This window comes from Trachurus trachurus (assembly GCF_905171665.1).
Source record: "Trachurus trachurus genome assembly, chromosome: 23".
NCBI lineage: Eukaryota > Metazoa > Chordata > Actinopteri > Carangiformes > Carangidae > Trachurus > Trachurus trachurus.
Window position 1 is genome coordinate 10192262 of NC_139912.1, and position 19464 is coordinate 10211725.

At 42.8% G+C, this 19464-nt stretch overlaps 1 protein-coding gene across 1 annotated transcript; it reads right to left on the reverse strand.

Annotated features, from left to right (window-relative positions):
- Positions 1-263: 263 nt before the first annotated feature.
- Positions 264-18760, reverse strand: hgfa (hepatocyte growth factor a; the record flags this gene model as incomplete). Its single annotated transcript, XM_083999152.1, has 18 exons — positions 264-440; positions 684-817; positions 934-1040; positions 1155-1292; positions 2086-2160; positions 2256-2364; positions 2604-2636; positions 3835-3974; positions 5117-5210; positions 5975-6126; positions 6312-6483; positions 8714-8832; positions 9030-9150; positions 9276-9418; positions 13594-13708; positions 14380-14492; positions 14646-14808; positions 18697-18760. The coding sequence occupies 18 exons, from the start codon at positions 18758-18760 to the stop codon at positions 264-266; spliced, it is 2169 nt and encodes a 722-aa protein (XP_083855278.1).
- Positions 18761-19464: the final 704 nt, after the last annotated feature.

Consider the following 19464-nt stretch of genomic DNA (forward strand, 5'->3'; position numbering starts at 1 on the left):
AGTGGAAGAGTGGGTGGGAACCCATTTTTATTATATCCAGTCTTCAACCACTCGTCTCTGTCCTCCCCACGAAATGTCAAATTCAGCCACAAAATCCCAAAAAGGCCACTTTCCATAAGGTGATTTTTCCGAATTTCTCCCCTGTGGTCCGGGCTGGAGAGGTCACGGAGAGGTCTCGGACATTTTCTGGCCCACACTCGCGCCTCTCCTCTCGCAGGCTGCGGCACAGTCCTGCATGGAGTTGGTTTTCATGCCGCAAAGTTTTAGTTCCTCTCCAAACTGGGGTAAAGTTTGAACACTTTGTATATCCACTCTGAGTAGAAGGCAACGTTGACAAATAGCGCAGGCTGCGACGAGGCACACTTTGTCCTTTGGATGCTCACGCCGATGATGACTTTGCGCTCATGTTCCTGGCAGACCAGTGGACCACCATAGTCTTTCTGTAAGAAAAGGGAGGAGATTAACAATGGTTATACTCTTCTGGACACAAAATCAAATTCCACATGATGGGGAAATTGTAAGCCATTTTTGTTGGCTAGATATCTTTTGAGCTTCTTTCTGCTGAGAAAAGTAGGTCCAGAGACATTTAGATGTTGCCATGGTGATGGTTATTTGGGTAAATGGCCTGATATTTGTGTTGTCGTCATCAGTTTCGCAATATAAACACAATTTGTGATCCTTACATCACATACACCTTCTCCTCTCTTGCCGCCAGCACATATCCTGCTCTCCCCAGCATCCCCTTTGATTTGTGAGCACATGTCGTTGTTGACCATTGGCATGGTAACGGTCTTCAGTGACTCATCGTATCCTGTGTCTGAGCAAAGAAGACAACACAAACCAGTGAGTGTTATGGGTCATATAATTGCATTTTTGTTTGAATAATGGTTCAAATGGAAGGTGACATGGCATATTGGTGGAAGAAGGCAGTACTTTTGGTTTCCCCCCATCCATACATGGTACAGTTGGTGCCTTCGGTGATGTGGCAGTCTTTCACTGGGAGATGGATAGTGGAGGCACCCTCCGAAACAGGCGCAGGACTGGAACAAACAAGATAATCAAGTATAGTCACTTACTGTATAAACCACAGTGTGTGTAGCCATCACAGAATGAAAAAGGATCCTTAAACATCTGTGGGAGCATCACAAACTTACTCTGCAAGCTTCAGCATAACCAGGTTGGATCCCTCTGGGCCGCAAATCAGGCGAGAAATGCGTAGCCTTGGATGGGCCGAGGACTCGTTGAGGTGTCGCAGACCGACCTGCACGCTGTAATCCCTGAGATCTGGAACGCTGGAGACCCCAAGGACCAGTGTGAGAGAGAAACCTACAGTATTTGTGCCTTGATGATTTCACTGACGAGTGAACAAACTAATTTGAATAGGGAGCCATGGAAAACATGAGTCTTGCTTTGACCTATATTGGTCTTACTTTTAAATATAGCAAAGACAAATGCTGTAATAAGTATTACTGCAATAGATATAGTCAGTCAAACTAAAAAACAATTTAAATACAAAATTCAAATCAGCATTCATTCATACATTAATGCGCAAATTCTTGGAAAAAAACATTAAATATTAAAGGTAATATTCCCATACTAACTGTTTGCATAAACATTAAAAGCAAAAAAGCAGGGAAAAAGAAAAGTTATAAAAACCGTGAGTCATTCCAAAACACACAGCAGCTCAAAGTATCAGCTAAAAGCTGCTGATCTACACCATATGTAATTCTTATGGTACTGTACATTACTACAGAGATAGGGAGGTTTTCATTAAAGCCATTGCTGCAGATGTCAGAGATACTATGAGCATAGTGTATGAGTGGATCTGACAACTGCAGAAGTTAAACAGATCTTGAGTCGAAACTATTTTGTTCCATATCTCAGGTCAGACCTTTCTGCACGGGTGGGGGGTAACGTCTCAGTAAACAGTATCCAGTATCCAGTCTGCATCTTCACTTTAAACAATACTGAAAGAAGCTTGTCTGACTGATATGTAAATGGAGAAGGTAAATGAGAAAAGGGTTTGTGGTGAAGGTGCAGTCAGACACAGGGAAGAAGCATGAGTATCAGAGGGTGGAGTATTACCAGGAAGTGAAGCACTGTTGGTCAGTCAGCACCCAGTCTTCTCTGATCAGTGAGCCACCACACAAATGAACGTTCCTAAGAAAAACAAAAGAGGGCAGTTTGATATAATGAGAGAAAGAAGCATAAGGGATGAAGCTGATTATTAAAAACAATGAAATAAAATCACTCACTGTATTTGGATGCTAACAACCCAGCTGCCATCGGTACCTCTCACTTGATGTCCTCCAACTATTCTGGTGTTTATATGCACGAAGCACGATATCTTGGGTCTGGACAGATCTAAACAAGAATTTGTGATACCGTATGTTAGATGGAAGTATTTATTTTTTGCATTTCAATGAGTAAAAGTTTATTAAAACTTCAAACAACAACCATAAAATATGATTTGTTTGGTTAGGTAAATGACAACAGACGGATTTGATATAAAGAGTTTTGGGGAAAAAGGTCCAGATTAGAGATAAGAAGAGGAGGAAGAGGACTAGACTGGTAAAAGCCAGATAAGCAAAAACGATACTCACTGTTTGGCCGAGGAGCCACTGTAGCTGATTCACCTGATAGAAGTAAAAAGAAAAGCAAACCAGTAAGAGGAGACGCCACAGCAGCGGAAATAATTCAGACCTCTGACCATACATTGACACAAAAAGCATGAAACCTCATTGAAAAAAGACACCTTTCTTCACTTTACAGTATAAAGACTTAACTCTGACTCAGAATCATTGTTGGAGGCTATATCAGTTAGCAACCGCAGAGAATAAATTTGCTCAAGACCTCAGAAACTTCATGAAAGACATGTTTTACATTATGGAAATTATTGTGTAGGCATTCAAAAGAGACTCTTCAATGCGACCCGATTGAAACCAGCCAAAGAAAATGTTAGGTCCAGCTGCTTGGGTATGTGTTTGATGCAGTGACCTGCATCTGTTTGCTGTTTGAACATCATGTATTCTCTGCCAATTGGACAAAACCACAGCTAACACGTTACGTAAGCCACCAGCAAAGCTGCATAAAATAAAAGTTATGGCATTTTAGTTGGCGTTGATAAAGGCTGCAAAGTTAAATTGTTTGTGTTATTTCACTGCACTTCACTTACACACCAAAGCTGGCTTCTTCTATGAACTAAATGCTAATGCGTGCTCTTTCAGAAGTGCTGTTTGGACAGCGTGAATGGCTCTCGAAGGATGTGCTGTGTGTATACCTGGAGGGTTAAAGGAGTCGCTTTATAAGGACCAAATCGCCCCAGAATTACTTCCTCAAGTGTAATGTAATTAAACATGGGAACACTTTAGGAGGTTATCCTATTTTGAATGTTTACAAGAAGCAGAAGGAGCACTCATTTCTCCAAATGCTATTAGTTTCCTTTCAAGGCTTTCTGCTAACTTGCTTTACATCCTGATAAGCCTTCATGTTGCAGAAAAGAAGTCTTCATTTACAGCTCGTTTGGTTCTGTCCAAATGTAAGAAATCCTACCAACCTGCACCTGTAAAACTCACTAATAACCCTGTTACATCTCGTTTGTTAAGTCTACACTAACAGGTATGTCAAGAACAGCACCCGTCCATAACTCTTGGCAAGAAGGCAAATGATGTTAAACTACTCCTTTAAGGGTCTGCTAAATAGATCACAAAAGATTGTACTATGCAGCATGTGCATCATTTGCAGCCTGCTGATATTTATGGCTGACATAAAACAGATGTATCTACTGTTACAGAGATATACATTAGAGGAGACAGGGTTATTTAAGCCACTCACAGTGCTTCAGTTTGCAGTAGTCCCAGGCCAAGCGGTTATTTGGATTGGTGTAACACCAGGGGCCATGCTTGTCCCGGTCTGGGTTCCGGCAGTAGTTCTTCTCCAGCCCTACATGGGATACCGTAGAGTGAGAATCCCCACTGTAAAACACACAAATACAGATTCTCATATTCCATTTGTTATTTTGCACACAGTGTATCAGAACTAACACTGGCCCATGTCTCATTGAGATCCACGCACACACTAAAAACACACGAGTGTGTTCATACATGGAGTCGTGCATGCACTGTCATGCACATACAGTACATACACACTGTAAGTAACCATGGTACGCCTGGAAAGTCTGACTCTGGCTTTCCTATAGTGCAATGAATCCTCTGCATTTGCTGAACTCAGCCCGTAGAAGGAGAGAGTTTTGTGAAGAGTGCTCATGGGAGTATGAAAGTATGCACTCTAAGCATTCAGCAGGGCTCAGACCAGTAGGAGCCACATCCTCCATGGAACAACTTGGTTGTGCTCCCGATTTGTAGGAATTCACATCTGATCGTGTGTCTCTTTGCAGCACTCCACTTGGCTCTGCAAGAAAAGTGATCTCCTACAACACCTAGAATATTCCTGAAAAGCAATTACTCGGGGCAAATAATGTAAAGCGATAGACAACAATTTGTCAGGAGGTGAAGATAATGCCACTTCCCAGGAGATTGTTAAACAAGCTGTTGCTCTCAGCAGTTTTCCCTGGGATGACCCTTAACCTTGAGCAGGGCAGACTCGCTGGCTGCAGTCTACGCAAGGGAGCTGATTGGCTTTGATCTACCTTCCTCAGAAAGCACTTCCTGGGGTCAGGGGCCAGCTCTGGAACATGTCCATCTGTCTGTGCCATTTTGGCTTTTAAAATTCCTATAAATTAAGTAATTTCTACAGCCCAGCTTCAGCGTGAAGCAACAGCCCTGTGGCGGGCAACCTCTCTGTCAAGATGGGTCACTTGGAGAGCACCCCGGGGTTTCCTCTCGTCAGTTAGATGAATAATAATTGGGCCTCGTATTGACCCCTGAGGAACCCCTGATTTCCTCTCGCTGTTTGTTTTCACTGCTTGGCTTCATTCATATGAAAGGGATTTTCACAAGGCAATAGGAGCTAAGTTGTCAACAAACACTCATCAACTGAGCTGAAAAGAATGTCAGCCTCTCTAGGAAACATTTCCAGTGTTTCTCAGCACAGCTGAGGCTTGGCTGGGAGTTAGCAGGAGGAGCAGCACAAGTCATTTAGATGCAGAATAAATTACCTGTTTATGTGATGTGACCAGTCTGCACAGGGAATCCCAGAACGAGTTATGGATAAAGTTCCCCGGTACGCCTCTCCGATTTCTTCGTAACACTCTGAGGAAAAACAGGATAAAGTTATTTCGGACCACCTTGTTAAATATATTCCCAGGAGCGCATAGAATTACTGAAGCCAAGCAGTTTCTGAGACACCTAAATGCGATCCCTGAGCGGGCACACTCAGAAACGCACGCACTCATGCATGTACAAACACAAAGAAGGGACTTCTCCTTGTGGCTTGGATCAGTTTAATGTCTAGGGCCTCAGTGGTTCTCAAATGTAATAGAAAATGTAGACCTTACTATGTCTTTGCTTAAACAGAATCAGAAGAGGGCCTGTAGTAACTAAGCGACTGGCCACTTTGTGTAATGTGTGGTCTTCCGAAATGTGAAGCAGAGAAACATGGGAAATGACAGCCAGCAATATTGCCAGCGTCTGGTGCTTTTGTTCTCCCATGAAGTGGAATTCATTGGGCAGCATGCTGCCAAGTGGCCCAGTCCTCTGGGAGCAATAGAGAAAGTGTCTGTGTAATTTCACTTTGCAAAAACATGACATGTCTTCTTTTTTTTTCAAGCATCTGCAGCTCAGTATTTTAATTCTTATTCAAACCATTACTCCATAACAAAATATTTGCCATTGTTTTGAAGTTTGGAAGAGAAAAGGGGTTTTTGTTTTTGTTTAAAGGAATAGTTTGAGCAGATATTATTACCAAACTCATGTTTGAACAGTAAATATGTATCTTAGCTTAGCATAAACAAGGGGGAACAGAACAGCTTGTTTTTAATAGTGTGTATAATATTTAAAGTTGTACCATAGTTTACCTATTTTTGGTGTGGCCTCAGCATCACACCTGGGGATGTGGGTGCAGTTGGCTATCCTCTGATTAGGGTCTGTAGTGAAGCACCATGGGTAATCTGCACCATCAGGGTTACGGCAGTAGTTCTCCCTCAGGTCTCTGTAACACACACACAAACTACAATTTATATGATGGTGCTGATGGCTGTAGTGTTTTTACAGCAATGCTATCGCTTCTAAGTTTTACTTTTATCACTTTTCCTTTTGACGTCTCAACGGTTAAATACACAAAGTGAACAGAGCACTTCCTCGCCACGGCAGAGAGAACTGAGTCCAAGCTGCCACGAAACAAGCATTACTCACTTGCATTTGAAGTTCTGAGGCAGAAATGAATGGTTATGGGGGAACTGAGAGTCCCAGCGCTGACATGTCACACCCTCAGGAGTGACATTCATTGTTCCTCGGTAATCTGTGCCCCTTCCCTGGACACAGGATGTTGTTACATTGACATCTGCGTCTTCACTGGAGTCCGACTCTGGCGAAGAAAGAAAAACACATAGAGACTGTAACGGTGAGTGTCGGCATGAAAAAGAAAACAAAGAAAAACTTGCTAAAGAGGGTGAGACGCAAAAAACTGAAGGCAGAGAGACGGGAGGGAGAGAAGGAGGGAGATATTAATCCCCAGAAGAATGTGTCATGTTTAACCTAGAGACAGATGATCAAAAACAGTAGCACCCCCCCGTCCTCCTCCTCCCTCCGTGTCTCAACTGCGATAGGAACCTTTCTGTGTATTCATAACACCGGTGCCCTGCATTCTTGCACGCAGGGACACCCACAACAATATGCAGTAATTAACTTGCTGACGCCACAAATGTCACAGGTTGTTGTGAGAAAAACTTCATTTTTTATGAAAACACCTTTCAACATCAAAACTATTGAATTTGTTTATTGCAGCCCGAGCAAAGATATCACATCCAGGCCGCTCTGGCCGGGGCAACTTTATCCACCGGAAAACTATTTCAAACATCTTCAGATGGAATTCTGCTTTTCAGCAGAGCAGGAATAGCAGCACATAGGGAGCGACTTCTCCCCTCCAGATTTCTGTCTCTGTTTCTTTAGCCTTTGACAAATGAGATTGGAGAAGATGGAGGAGGAAAGGGAATGTTTTGAGGCAGAAACGAGCAGGCGGGTGGAAAAGAGGGATTCCTTGGCTTGATGTAATGCATGCCAGTGTCTGTGTGCACCGTGTAGCACAGGTCAGTGGTTTTTATCTTTCTGAGGGCAGGCATTGAGGGATACACACATCTGGACAAATGCAGATCCTCCACCCTGGCTGTAAATCATAACATGTACTGTAAAGTACATGTGTGTATGTGTCCGACGAAGACAAAGAGAGATGCTCTGCTGTGTTTGTGGGTGAGCATGTGGGGATATTTCAACATGAAAAAAATGAGCAAATCCTCCAAAAGTGCGACCTCTTTGGCATCCATTCTTTTTTTCTTTCGCCTCTGTCTTTTAAATTATCCACGAAGGCAAAAGTTATCTACACTACAACTCTGTCAGACCTGGCCCATGTGAGATGAGTAAGTGAAGTTACATTGTCTGCACTCATTACACTCAAAAAAACCCACATAATATCAAATATACTAGAGGCGCCACTAATGATTATATTCATTATTGATTAATCTCTAGATTGTTTTTTTTTGTTTTTTTGGCTCCACCAAATGAGCCAAACACCGCCCCTCTAGATTGTTTTTATGATTTAAGCACTGTCTAAAAAATATTGCTGTCAAAAAACATCCATCTCATTTTCCAGTAGCACATGGTGCTGTTCTTGTGTTTTCATAGAAGCCTGAAGTGATCAATCATCAACAGTTTCATTTAATTTTCTGTCCTTTTGGCAATAATTTTCGAACTGGTGACAAATATCTTAGTAAGGAACAACTGTGATGCTTCCTCACATTGAATCTCCTTGTTTCTAAACTCTTCTTCAGACACTCTTTGAAAAGATATTCCTCCATTCTGTGTTTTGAGAGTGTTGTCTAACTAACACACCAGGGGCTGGTTTTAATGCTCATCACACCTTTCAATAACCCCCAGCGCCCTGCAGAGAGGCATCTGTAATTGTTTTGCTCTTCACACATTTGCCCCCTGTTTATATCTGCTACGATTTTTTAAAAGCCAATGTTCACACCACTAAATGACTATTAGGCCTTCCAGCGGCTGTGTGAGGCCTCACAGTATAGTAGCCTCCATTGTAACCTTCCACTTCATAGCCCCTTGTCATCTGTGAGTGGTCTCAATAAAACACTTGTGGCTCTCTGAAGTCAGACTCCCCCATTTACAAACAACCTATTTACTCTCCCTTGTTGAGGTAGGAAGATTTGAAGCCAAACACCACATGAAACGCTAAGACGAGTAAACAAAGGTCTTATGAGACTCTGCAGGGGAGGAGAAGGAGCTTTTTTACTCAGCTGACCGCAAGTACCCCAAAACCACAAAAGTCCTGTATGTAACAAACCCCTCGGTACACTCAAACCGCTTTCTGGCAGCACTAAAACCGACATCTGTCTATCCAAAAACCATGCAAGGGATCCTCAATGGTATGTCCAGTTTTGAATCTGGATTCATGACTGTGTGATAGAAGCTTCTTTAAGGTTGTGAGAGTCTTAAATCAGAGGATAACAATAATATAGTCTTCTGCTGTTTTTGTCCATAAAGTCCCAACCCCCAGATTTGAATATACACAGTACATATGTCCATACCACACACAGTGATGTTGCAGTACTCCCATGGAGTTTTGGGATCCATGGTGTAGCACCAGGGACGGAGACGATTATCCGGGTTACGGCAGTAGTTGTCTTTTAAATCTCTGTTCCGGTACCTGAGAGAGGGAACAGAGGGGATATAAGGGAGGGAGAGAAAAAATGAGGAGGAAAGAGAAGTACAGTAAGTCATAACAACTGGTGAGGTCTACCCCTCTTGTGTATTAGCGTCATTCATGTAAGCATCTGTCATGGGGTGTGTGCTGGTGCTGTCCGTGAGAAAGGTTAGCGTGTCATTATCGGCTTTGCAGCTTACTTTTTGGGCTGGAAGTGGTGTTTGTGAGGCCTTGCCGAGTCCCACCGCTGGCACTCCTTGCCACTTTCCGTATGGTCCATTTTGCCTCGGTAATCCTCCCCGTTACACGTCATACAGATGTCTGTCAACAAAGAAACAACATTCATCGAAACCGTCTCTTAACTCGTCACGAATGCAAACAAGCGTTGACATGAGTGAATCCGGCTGAATCGTATTTTTTCCGATTGTTTCCGAGGGTCTCCTTACCCTGCGAACACAGCGGAACGCCACACTCCTCAGCTCGTACGTTGGGGTCTGTGGTGTAGCACCACGGACCACCAGGATCGTTGTTGGGATTCCTACAGAAGTTCTCCCTCAGGTCTTGCGTTGGGTACCTATCAGGATAAAACCTACAAGAGAGCAGACACATTTATTGAAAGTGTTAACTGATACTGTGAGCTATATAAATAAATGTAAGGGAGTACTTGCACACTTGGCTGCTCCACTAGTATATACAGTACCTGGCTGCCGGTGCTCTCAGTAACAAGCCAAATAAATTCAGAAGGCATTTACATTAAGATGTAAGTTTCGTTCTGTGAAATTATGGCGCCTTCAAGGTGACCAGGTTACGTTTTAAATCCTGGACTGATCGCTCATAACAACCGTATGCAAAGTAAGACAATATGTTTCTCCTCTTCGGGTTTGCACCTTTTGCATGATCGCCTTACTGATTCCTACCATATATCCCAGCTCCCTCATGTGTGTCTGTCACAGCACAGTGACCACCAACAGCACAGAACAACGCTACGAGCCACTTGGAGCAGCCCAAGCAGGTCATTTACTGGCAGCCTTTGAACACGTTTAAACTTAATCCCTCTCTGTCAACTGCTACACAAAGTCAGTGTGAACAAGCGACTGTGAGACTGTAAGAAAAGATCGAGCTGGCTTGTCCAAACATATGGGATGCAACAATGGGGAGCGGCATGGGATCCTCGTACTAAATGGACGGTGTGTGAAATTCGTCTTCTGTCAGCGCAGGATGATGAAAAGCTGGCATGTCAGCACCCCCTGATCCATGCCGACCACATTCCCCCTCCCACCCAAGGAGACAGAGAGGGAAGACAGGAGAAAAAAGATCTGGGCACCAGGGGAAGGGTGAAAAGAAACAAGTGAAGTGACTGACTGAAGTGCTTAAAAAAGAAAAAGTGTGCAAAAAGTTTGGAGCTCATTGTTTAACTGATGATGTAAAAAGTAAAAAAAAAAAAAACATGTGCAGAAAGAGAAAAAAGAAACGGAAAAGGAACCAGAGTCCACCCTCCCTTCAGCAGCTTGTCTGAACAGTCTACCCCAGGCAATGACTCTTTTCTTGGGAGAGTCTGTTCTGCTCTCCCCTCTGTGCCCTGGGGCTTACGCAAGGCTTCAACACTAATGCACAACATCATTCACCCCAGAAGTAGAAGAAATCTCAGCCAAAAAAAGAAAGAGTGTGCAAAGAAGAAAGGGGGGGAGATCTTCCAACCATATAGTAATACCTAGTGTCAAAATATAACAGGGTTAAGTCTAACACCAATATTTCACTTATGCATTTAACTAAAACAAAACACTTCCAAAAGCAGCAGTCTGCCAAGTGCCAAAACACACATACATCTGTTGTGTGTAACTCCCAAACTCAATATATTTCGATCATACAATAGTATTGTTAATTTATAAATGGAATTACAAGGTTCCTCACGTCAAAAAAAAAAAAAGTAAAAAACTGCATCTGGTGAGAGTCCGTAAAATGCCGTGGCATGGGAACAAGTTAGCCATAATGATGTTGTGCTAACAGATGTTGGCCAGTTATTCATCTCCTTGCCAAAGTCTGCTCCCATTGGAGTGCAGGCAGACACTATGCACACACATGCTTTGCTCTGCGTCGGCTACACATATTGGCTAGATTTTGGAGATCACTAAAGATGAAATCTAGACCTGAAGTAACCGCTGCAAAATGTCTCGCAACATGCACCTGGTGAGTGTGGAACAAACACAGTCATGCTTAAATACCTCAGCATCCAAAAGAATTTGCATTCAGAGATTTACTCAAGACATACAGAAAATATTTTGGAAAAAGGGCACAACAACTGAAGTGTCCCGAAAGGAATAGTTTTTGGAAGTAGCCCACACTGAATCAATTTTCTTGAATAAGATGACAGTCAAATTTTTGTCTGTTTAATATCAAGCTACTGCTGGGACATAGTTAGCTTTTAGTTTCGTTAAGATAAGATAAAATAAGATAAACTAAGCTAAGCTGGCTGTGAAGCTGCAATACATTAAATCCAAGCTTCATGGGGCGCATGACGTCTGTCCGACTAACTATTTCTCCGACTTCCTATTTCTCCAACTTCCCATTTCTCCGACCATACATTTCTTTATTTTTGCGTCCATTAGTCCAACCTCCCTAACTACCCTAAACCTAATCCTAAACCTAACCGTAACACTGTAGAATAACTCAGATTAATGGGTAGTCGGAGAAATGAGCGGTCGGACTTTTGGGCGGTCGGAATGACGTATGCTCCCCGCTTCATGGACTGAGAACAGACCTGTGAGGGGGAATGTGTAATTTTTGTTTTTGCATTAAATATAAAGCCAGGGCACCGTTAGCTAAGCTTAGCCTAGATTACTTTGACCAGAAAAGCACTATTTAAATTAACTGCATTTATATATAAAATGCAGTCCATTTAAAGGCAGGCCTAGTGTAATAGCCAGTTTAGTTACTTTTGACGGAGTGTATCTACAGTATGTTCCCTGGGTTTTATGTTTCCCTCTTACTCCTGCAAAAAAGGTTCTATGTTCCCCAGTTACCAAAAAAAAGTTCAATGTTCCCCGCTTATCCAAAAAAGTCAGGAAACATAGCAGTAACTAACCAACCCTCACCCTAACCAACTACTCTAACCCCAAACAACATATTAATGCCACTGCTAGATGTTTCCTGCCCTTTTTCTATTAGCGGGGAACATAGAACCTTTTTTCCGGTAAGTGGGGAAACACGTAGGGATAGAAACATAGGGATCATGACCCCCTTTTGACAAGTCATGCTAGCAGTTCCCCTCTGTTTCCAGTCAAGCTAAGCTAACTGGTGGATGTTTAATCTTACAGACATGAGAGTCATTTTCATTTAACTCTTGGCAAGAAAGTTGAACAGAGTGTTTTTTCTACAAAATGTCTACCTTCTCCTGTAAACAAAACATTAAAACCAAGCTGCAGGGGTGTGCTTCTGTAGAAGACCTCCCAGTGGAAAAGTGTAGAAAAATAAATTAATGTCTCTATGGGAATAAATAAATGACTGTGATTTTATCTATTATTATTAATATAAAAATACATTTTCCATCTCATTCCTTTCTCCACGCTTGGCCACGCATGAATACACACTTCTCTCAGAGCCTTGGTTAAAACACTAAATATAGACAACAGGTGGAAGTCCCATTCCTGGAAGGGAACCTCCTGAGAAATCACCCCTGCCCCACGACGGCCAGTCAAGCGTGAAAATAATAGTTACCTGAAACTCAAATGGTGCGTGGTTCATTATGGTGGTAATTCTCACACAGCGGGACAGTCCCATGTTAGGTAACCCCACAGTGGCACTAAATCTCCCTTAAGCAAAGCTCCCTCTGACCCGTTTGGAAAGTTAAAAAGTTGTTGACAAGCCGGGGCGATGTTGTCGGTCAGACGCTACATTTGCCGTGCGGGGAAGCAGACTGAGGCCGCATGTCAAATAAACAATGACAAAGGACTTCTAATGTGAAAAAGTGCCTCTGGAAAGGGAAGGGAGGCTTGGATAAAATAGGGGACCAATGGTGCAACTTTTATTTTGTCTCAGTGACTTTGTGTGCTCAGCTGGACAACAGACTGAACATGACTTCAGTCCATAAATTTTCACACTGTCTTTCTTTCATTCTGCCTCGCCTCTGTACTTCTTCAAACTCTTATTACTCCGTCTTTCACCCTCCTTTCCCGCCCTCTCCCCATCGCAGTTAAAATATCTTGTAACTAATGAGCACCACTAATGAGATGCTGGCACAGCACCATCTTTCCATGCCTCTCTTGTGCAAAAAACAACTTTGGGATACACCTGATGGCCTACAGTGCAGGAAAAAAAAAAAAAAAAAACTAGCCTCATTGGGGAAGACATCCCTGCATGTGTTGAAAGCAATCTGAGTTAACTCTGGATAAACGTTCAACCGTCTCGGAGCCTCCACCTTCCCTTAACCCCTGAGGTGCAAGGGGATGATCTGGACATCAGTAAATCAGCTGCCGGGGTCTGTTCAATATCAGACACAGACAAATAGAGAAGGAGCATCCAGGAGGGTGGTGAAAGCCTAAAGATTAGAGATGTCTGGCCTCGATGGCTACAGGAATGCGGCCTGGGGAAATGAGCAATTAACACCTTCTCCTCCCTGCAACTAATTGCACAGCAGCCGAGCAAGCACCCGAACAATCAAGGTGTGTTTGTTAGCATCCCTCCTCTCATAAACAGCCCCCTTGTCCCCACATAGTCTACAAATGCAGTCTCTGTTAACTGGTTTGGATTGAAGAGGAGTGGACTTACGTGTGCTCATTGATGTTATTATCTGACCAAGCTTGGCAAGTGATGTTTGACTTCGTCCAAGACCTCCTCCCTCTGTAGTTGTCCTTGGTGTCGATGATGCACTCCCTTATATAATCTAAGCGAGGGCAAAGGCATAAAAAAGCATTTGAAAACATCCATTCATGTTTTCACTTTGATACAAACTGTCTCTGTGTACGCTTTGTGTGCCAGTTTACACAGTGTTTCAGCTGTTAGAGGTTCATTTTGCTCCCGCTGCTTTGACCACCTGGAATATATTTTCCCATGTATGGTCAATAAGACTTTTTTACAGCATGTGTTTTAGTATGTCCCAGCTTGTGTGTTATTCCCCAAACAAGACAACTCCCTGAAGTTCATTAAATGTCACTGGGAGTTTCAGTAAATTATGCAGTAAATTCTAAAGTGCTAGATTCCACAGCCAGCGCTTGAGAAAGCCTTTGCGCTCCGACTGTAAACAATGAATTTTTTTGTTTACACTCCACTTAAGTCCGCGGCATGTTTATGCGTGCGACTACCCCCACCGGGGCGATTAAACGGGAGGGGTGGTGGTGGTGAAGGGGGTTGGTTGCTTTTATTGTGTCAACAGAAAGCCCAAAGACCTTTCAAATCGAGGAGCCGACGTTAAGAGGGACAACCTGCAATCACCAGCGGAGAGTTTTGGGACTTAATCCCTCTCTGCACCTGAACTTTCTCGTGAGAAAAAAAAACAAAAAAACACCACAGTTCAAAGTTTGGAAAAACGCTGCCTCCGAAAGTGACGGCACTCACCTTTTTTTTCATACAAAGTAAAGTTGACGTTGGCCTCCTTCTTCACACCGTGGGTGAACCGGTCAAAGGGAAGCAAGTGGCATTTCCTGTTGTGCTTTTGAAAGTTGAAAGCCCTGTAGGAACACACGGGAAGTAGTTGAGAGATGACCCAGTGATAAACAACAAAAATATGTAAATACTGAGTCTCTATACGCGAGCAGAGGAGTGAGAGTGAAATACAACTGGGCTTCAGAGACAAGAGAGAGGGAGATAAAAGCGTAACCCACCTACAGTTGAAGTTTTTCTTGACCTTCTTGCACTTTTGGGCGCAGTGCTCCTGCGACCGGCTGTTTCGTACCAAATGGGGCAGAGGACAGTCTGTGCAAACCAGCATGTGGCTCTCAGTCTTCTCATACCTTTGTAACGACTGACGAGTCCTTCTACAGAAACCTGCGAGAACATAAGAATACAGCGTTAGACTGAAAAACTCATTCGTAACACAAGCCATTGCCCAACTTAATTTAAATACTAAACAGTTATGATACACTCCATTTACTCATTTATTTTTATTTTTTTCTCGATTGTATGGAACAGCTCCCAGTTTGCCCTCTGGGGTACAGTACTTGCCATTTCAATGTTGTTCAATGTTGTGTAGAGTTTGTGTGGATGTGCTCTATATGTTCTGTGTTTTTTTGCCTTTCTGCAACATGAATTTCCCTTTGGGGACAATAAAGTTGAAAGTTGAAGTTGAAGTAGAGCAATCGGCAGTGTTGTGGTGCTGCTATTAGATTCACTGTTGCTGGAAGGAGATGGTGCTCCTAACAGGTTCACCTCATAAAAGGAAAAGCCTAACCCTAGACCATGAGACCATGAGACCATGAGACCATGACCATCACCCTAAATTTGAATGATGACACCACAGTCTGTAGCAGAGGTAAACTGGACCTGAATCGGTGGATATAGTGCTGTATTGTCAGTCACACAGTACATGATCAGTTTCCTTTGTTTCCTGTCCTATCTATACTCAGCGATTCAAAAAAAACATGTGGAGTTTTCTCATCTCCTCTTCAGTGAAAACCATCACTCAAACACTGGAAAACAAAGCCAAATGTTTCTCTGCTGCTGCTGTCAAGATGCTCGGGATGAAGACGATCTTGTCAAAGCAATGAGAATATTTCCTTGAGTCGTCTCCCGCTGGTTTGGCTATTGGCATGGAGGAAGTGATGGGAAAACGAAACAGTGGAACCTGGTGGTCTGTATTGTTGGTGAAAGCATCTCTCAACTGCAGTTTCCTTCGTGCTCCGTGTTTGTTGAATCACACCGAAGCATCATTGTTGTGCAACAACAGCTGAACCCCTCAAAAAAAAAAAGAATCCTCCGCTGCTTCACCGGCTCTCCAGAGAACTTTTTCTTCAGATCCTGCTTCAGCTGTACCGGGCCAAATCGAGGTAGCAGACTATAGTTTATGTGTCAGAAAAGCCAGTATGAAGTGTGTCCAGGATCAAAGCCCTGCTCGAGATGCCCCCCAGCATTCGTGCTTCAAACCAAGGTAGCTGCCTGAGAAATGCAGAGTGGGTGCTGAACTATGAAGACAGCCAGGAGAACAGAATGATGTCCATCCAACAGGCCGACGTGCTTCAGTGCCGCAGTTGGAGATTTGATGCTCATGAAAGCATATCTCATATTTTACAACTTTCAAGAGCCAAAAGTGAGATTTTTTTCAAGTTTTACTACTTCATGGCATTTGTTATGCTTAAGTTTTATGTTATTGTTGATAAATTTTATGGCTATCGGTGAAAAACCATTGCAATAACTTGCTTCCATGACTCCGTACCAGTCATATGAAAATCTTATTAGAGTCCCTGCTGTTTCACTACGCTGACATTTTAGTTTCTTCCTCTGTTTTCTGGGCAGCATTTATTTTTCACGGGAAGAAAACAAGATGCAACCAGAATCCTGTGTCCTGGGAAAGCTTCGACGTCTCTCATCATTTCTACCAATAAAGTTTTATGTTTACATTTTTTATGTATACTCTCTTGAGCTATTGGCATCTAGCACATCCTTTAAAAAAAACATAGATGTCTCCACAGTGTGGAAAAAAAATACAAAACTGTCAAAGGTGCAAAAAGATGTATTATTATTCTTTCTTGTTTAATTTATAGGACTTTGTTGAGAGCCATTTCTTTGGAAGAGGGACATCAAAAGAGAATTATACCATTGCAAAGACATAGCATAATGTATACGAGAGATCCATGTGGGTTCAAAAGCAGGACAAAACCATATTTTAGGTCTAAATCCTGCGTGATACAAATCATTCATTTTTACCTACTGGAACAAGTTAAGAGCCCATCCTTCAGTAGAATGGAGCTCTACTGTAAATGCAGTTTCTTAAGGCTACAATAAGATCTTCAGATGCATTATGTGTTTAGTTACAATAGTTTTCTGTTTATAATTAGGGGCAAGTGCAATATAAATCACACGAGAAAATCTCATGCTACTGAGTTACAGCAACGTGCTCCTGCGCCAAGATCCGACACAAGACGTTGTGTGTGTACTTAAGATATTGTAAACTGTGGAGCGTTTAGAGGCTCCTCGTGGTTGAAAATGGTTTTCGGGGAGGACGTGTTATTAATGTTTGGGCTCCACTGGACCACATCTGGCACTCATCACACTGTTGTTCCAGCCCTGATGTCTGGCCAGGCTGCTCAATTAGATTTCACTTAGTCTCTTCCTCTCCTCGCAGTCAAGCTGCTGCTATCTCCAAATCCTGAGCATTCGCCGAAGTTGGGAGATTATAATAAAAGGTGCTGGATGGGCGAGCATGAGAGACATGACATTTAATGAGAGGAGGCAGAGATAGCTTCGAGGAACACGTCTGAGTATCTAGTTTAGCTGGACAGGAAAGGTGAGTAACCACCGCTCTGACCTTCCCACAGACACTTCCACTTTGGTGCTCCTGAGCAAATAACTTAAGTGTCAGCTGGATAAGTATTTTAGTCAAGCTTTCCTGTCGAAAAAGTGGAATTAATAATCACACAAAGTAAGAGTTTGAAGGAAACACAGAGGAAAAGGTGTATTATTTGTAGAACAGGAAAGTAGCAGGTTAAAGGTGCGACTGTGTCTGGGAATTAAGCAGACATTACATCTGCTTCAGAGAGCGCAATATGTGGAACTGGGCTCAGCAGCCAGATGTTAACCCCCCTCCCCATCGCCCCCAACCACCACTCTCTCTATGAACACACACACACAGAGGCACACACGCCTCTTCTCTATCTCTCTTTACCGGGACAAACACACGAATACCACAGTCCAGGCAGGGCGCGCGTTTTACTTTCCCCAACTCCAGGGGCGGTCAGGGGTCAGGGTCGGCTGCACCCCTGGAGGTGGTAACTGTGGATTCAGTGCCTCAGTCAGTGACATGTCAGCGGGGCGGATGTAAAAAAGCCGGGACAGTCTGTGCACTGCATGCAGCCCCCAGATAGCGTGTGCCCCCCATAAAAAGGCGCGCGGCACGGACCTCGTTTGGATGCGTTTAAATGACTGGTGGTGGTGGTCGTGTGCGCGCCCACGAGCTCTGCATCCTCTTAGCGGCTGGCCTCAGTCCAGCAGATGCAGGAGTGTCTATTACCGAATTGGCCATGACCTATATAAAAAGTTTACTGACAAAGCAGTAACATCAGCAGATGTAGCCTATACTTCAAACCAGGCGCTTTGGCACTGGTTTGCACCTTTAGGCAGCTGGGCTGGCACGGCGGGCGCGTCCTTATGAAAAACAATTTATCATAAAATCTTAATACGCAACAACTTTAATAAAGCTCCAGTGGCATCGATGGGAGAGGTGCAGTTTGATAAGAAGTTCATATAATGTACTTTTTTTATAACACGCAATGTTTGACACATGTCATAAATATCCTGGAGCGGGTTCGTTGCAGTAAATTCCTGTAGCAAAAGTCAATACAGTCAATACATGACAGGACTTGTGATGAACTTTCTCCGGTGACACTCATTGTCACAGTCTGTAATTAAACGTCATTATTTATCTATAAAAATTCACTGTAGGCCTGTATTGCATTGCAAGTTGCAAGTTGATATTGACAAGACACACTAACGGTTAAAATGAGGACATGAAGTGTTATTGTTTTTGCCAACTTTTCTATCTTGTTTAATTCTACTACAATCATTTCTTGAATTTAGTTTATTTCGCACTTAAATGCATAAACAATAAGATGCAGTAAAGCGGAAACATGTTAGATTCTAATATGAGATAAATATTAATCACTGCAGAGAAATGTTCATCCAGATATTCAACATCTCACCCAAAGTAAAGTCATATCTTACCTGTGTCCAATGTCGTGACCACAACACACACCAAAGCGTGGTAAATCCATACGTTAGTCCTCATGGTTGGGAACTTGTGTGCAGGTTAGAATCCGGATTGAAAGGAGCGACAGACTCTGTGAAGTCCAGAGTGGAGCCTGATGATCAGCACGAGACTCGCCTTCCTCTCACTGATGCCACTTTTCCAACAAACCGCAGCACGTCCTCGGTTCAACCCCCTTTTACTCGAGTTTGTGCTCCTCTCTATCTGCGGCTCTCCTCACTGGTGTCAAGTCCTGGGGAATAAATTATACAACTTCCGGTTGTTTTTTCCAAAATAAAATCGGATGTGACCAACATGCCTGATGTAATGCATTTTTCAGATATTAAAGTCTAAGTGATAGCCTAAAAAGTATTATCCTATCATCAACCAAAACTAGCCTACTTAATCTTATCACACAAGCAAATATTATCTGTGTGGCCTTATTTCTCTACCATGAACCAGTTCTCATCCAAAACAAATAAAAGCTGTATTTATCCACTTCTAAATATAGTTCCAAATAAATACACAAGTCTGTTTACTAAAAACTACAACACCCAGCTATTTTTGGTAGTTACAAAACTTTTTTCTTGTAAATTAAACTGTACATTTTTGACTGATTTCCATCTTCTTACAAATACCTACCTTACTTTTTTTTTTAAGGCTGTTGAGAATTTAGGGTTACAGTCAAAATCTCCTGATTATCAAAAGCATTTTAGCATTTTTTTTTTTTTTTTAAATATAACTAG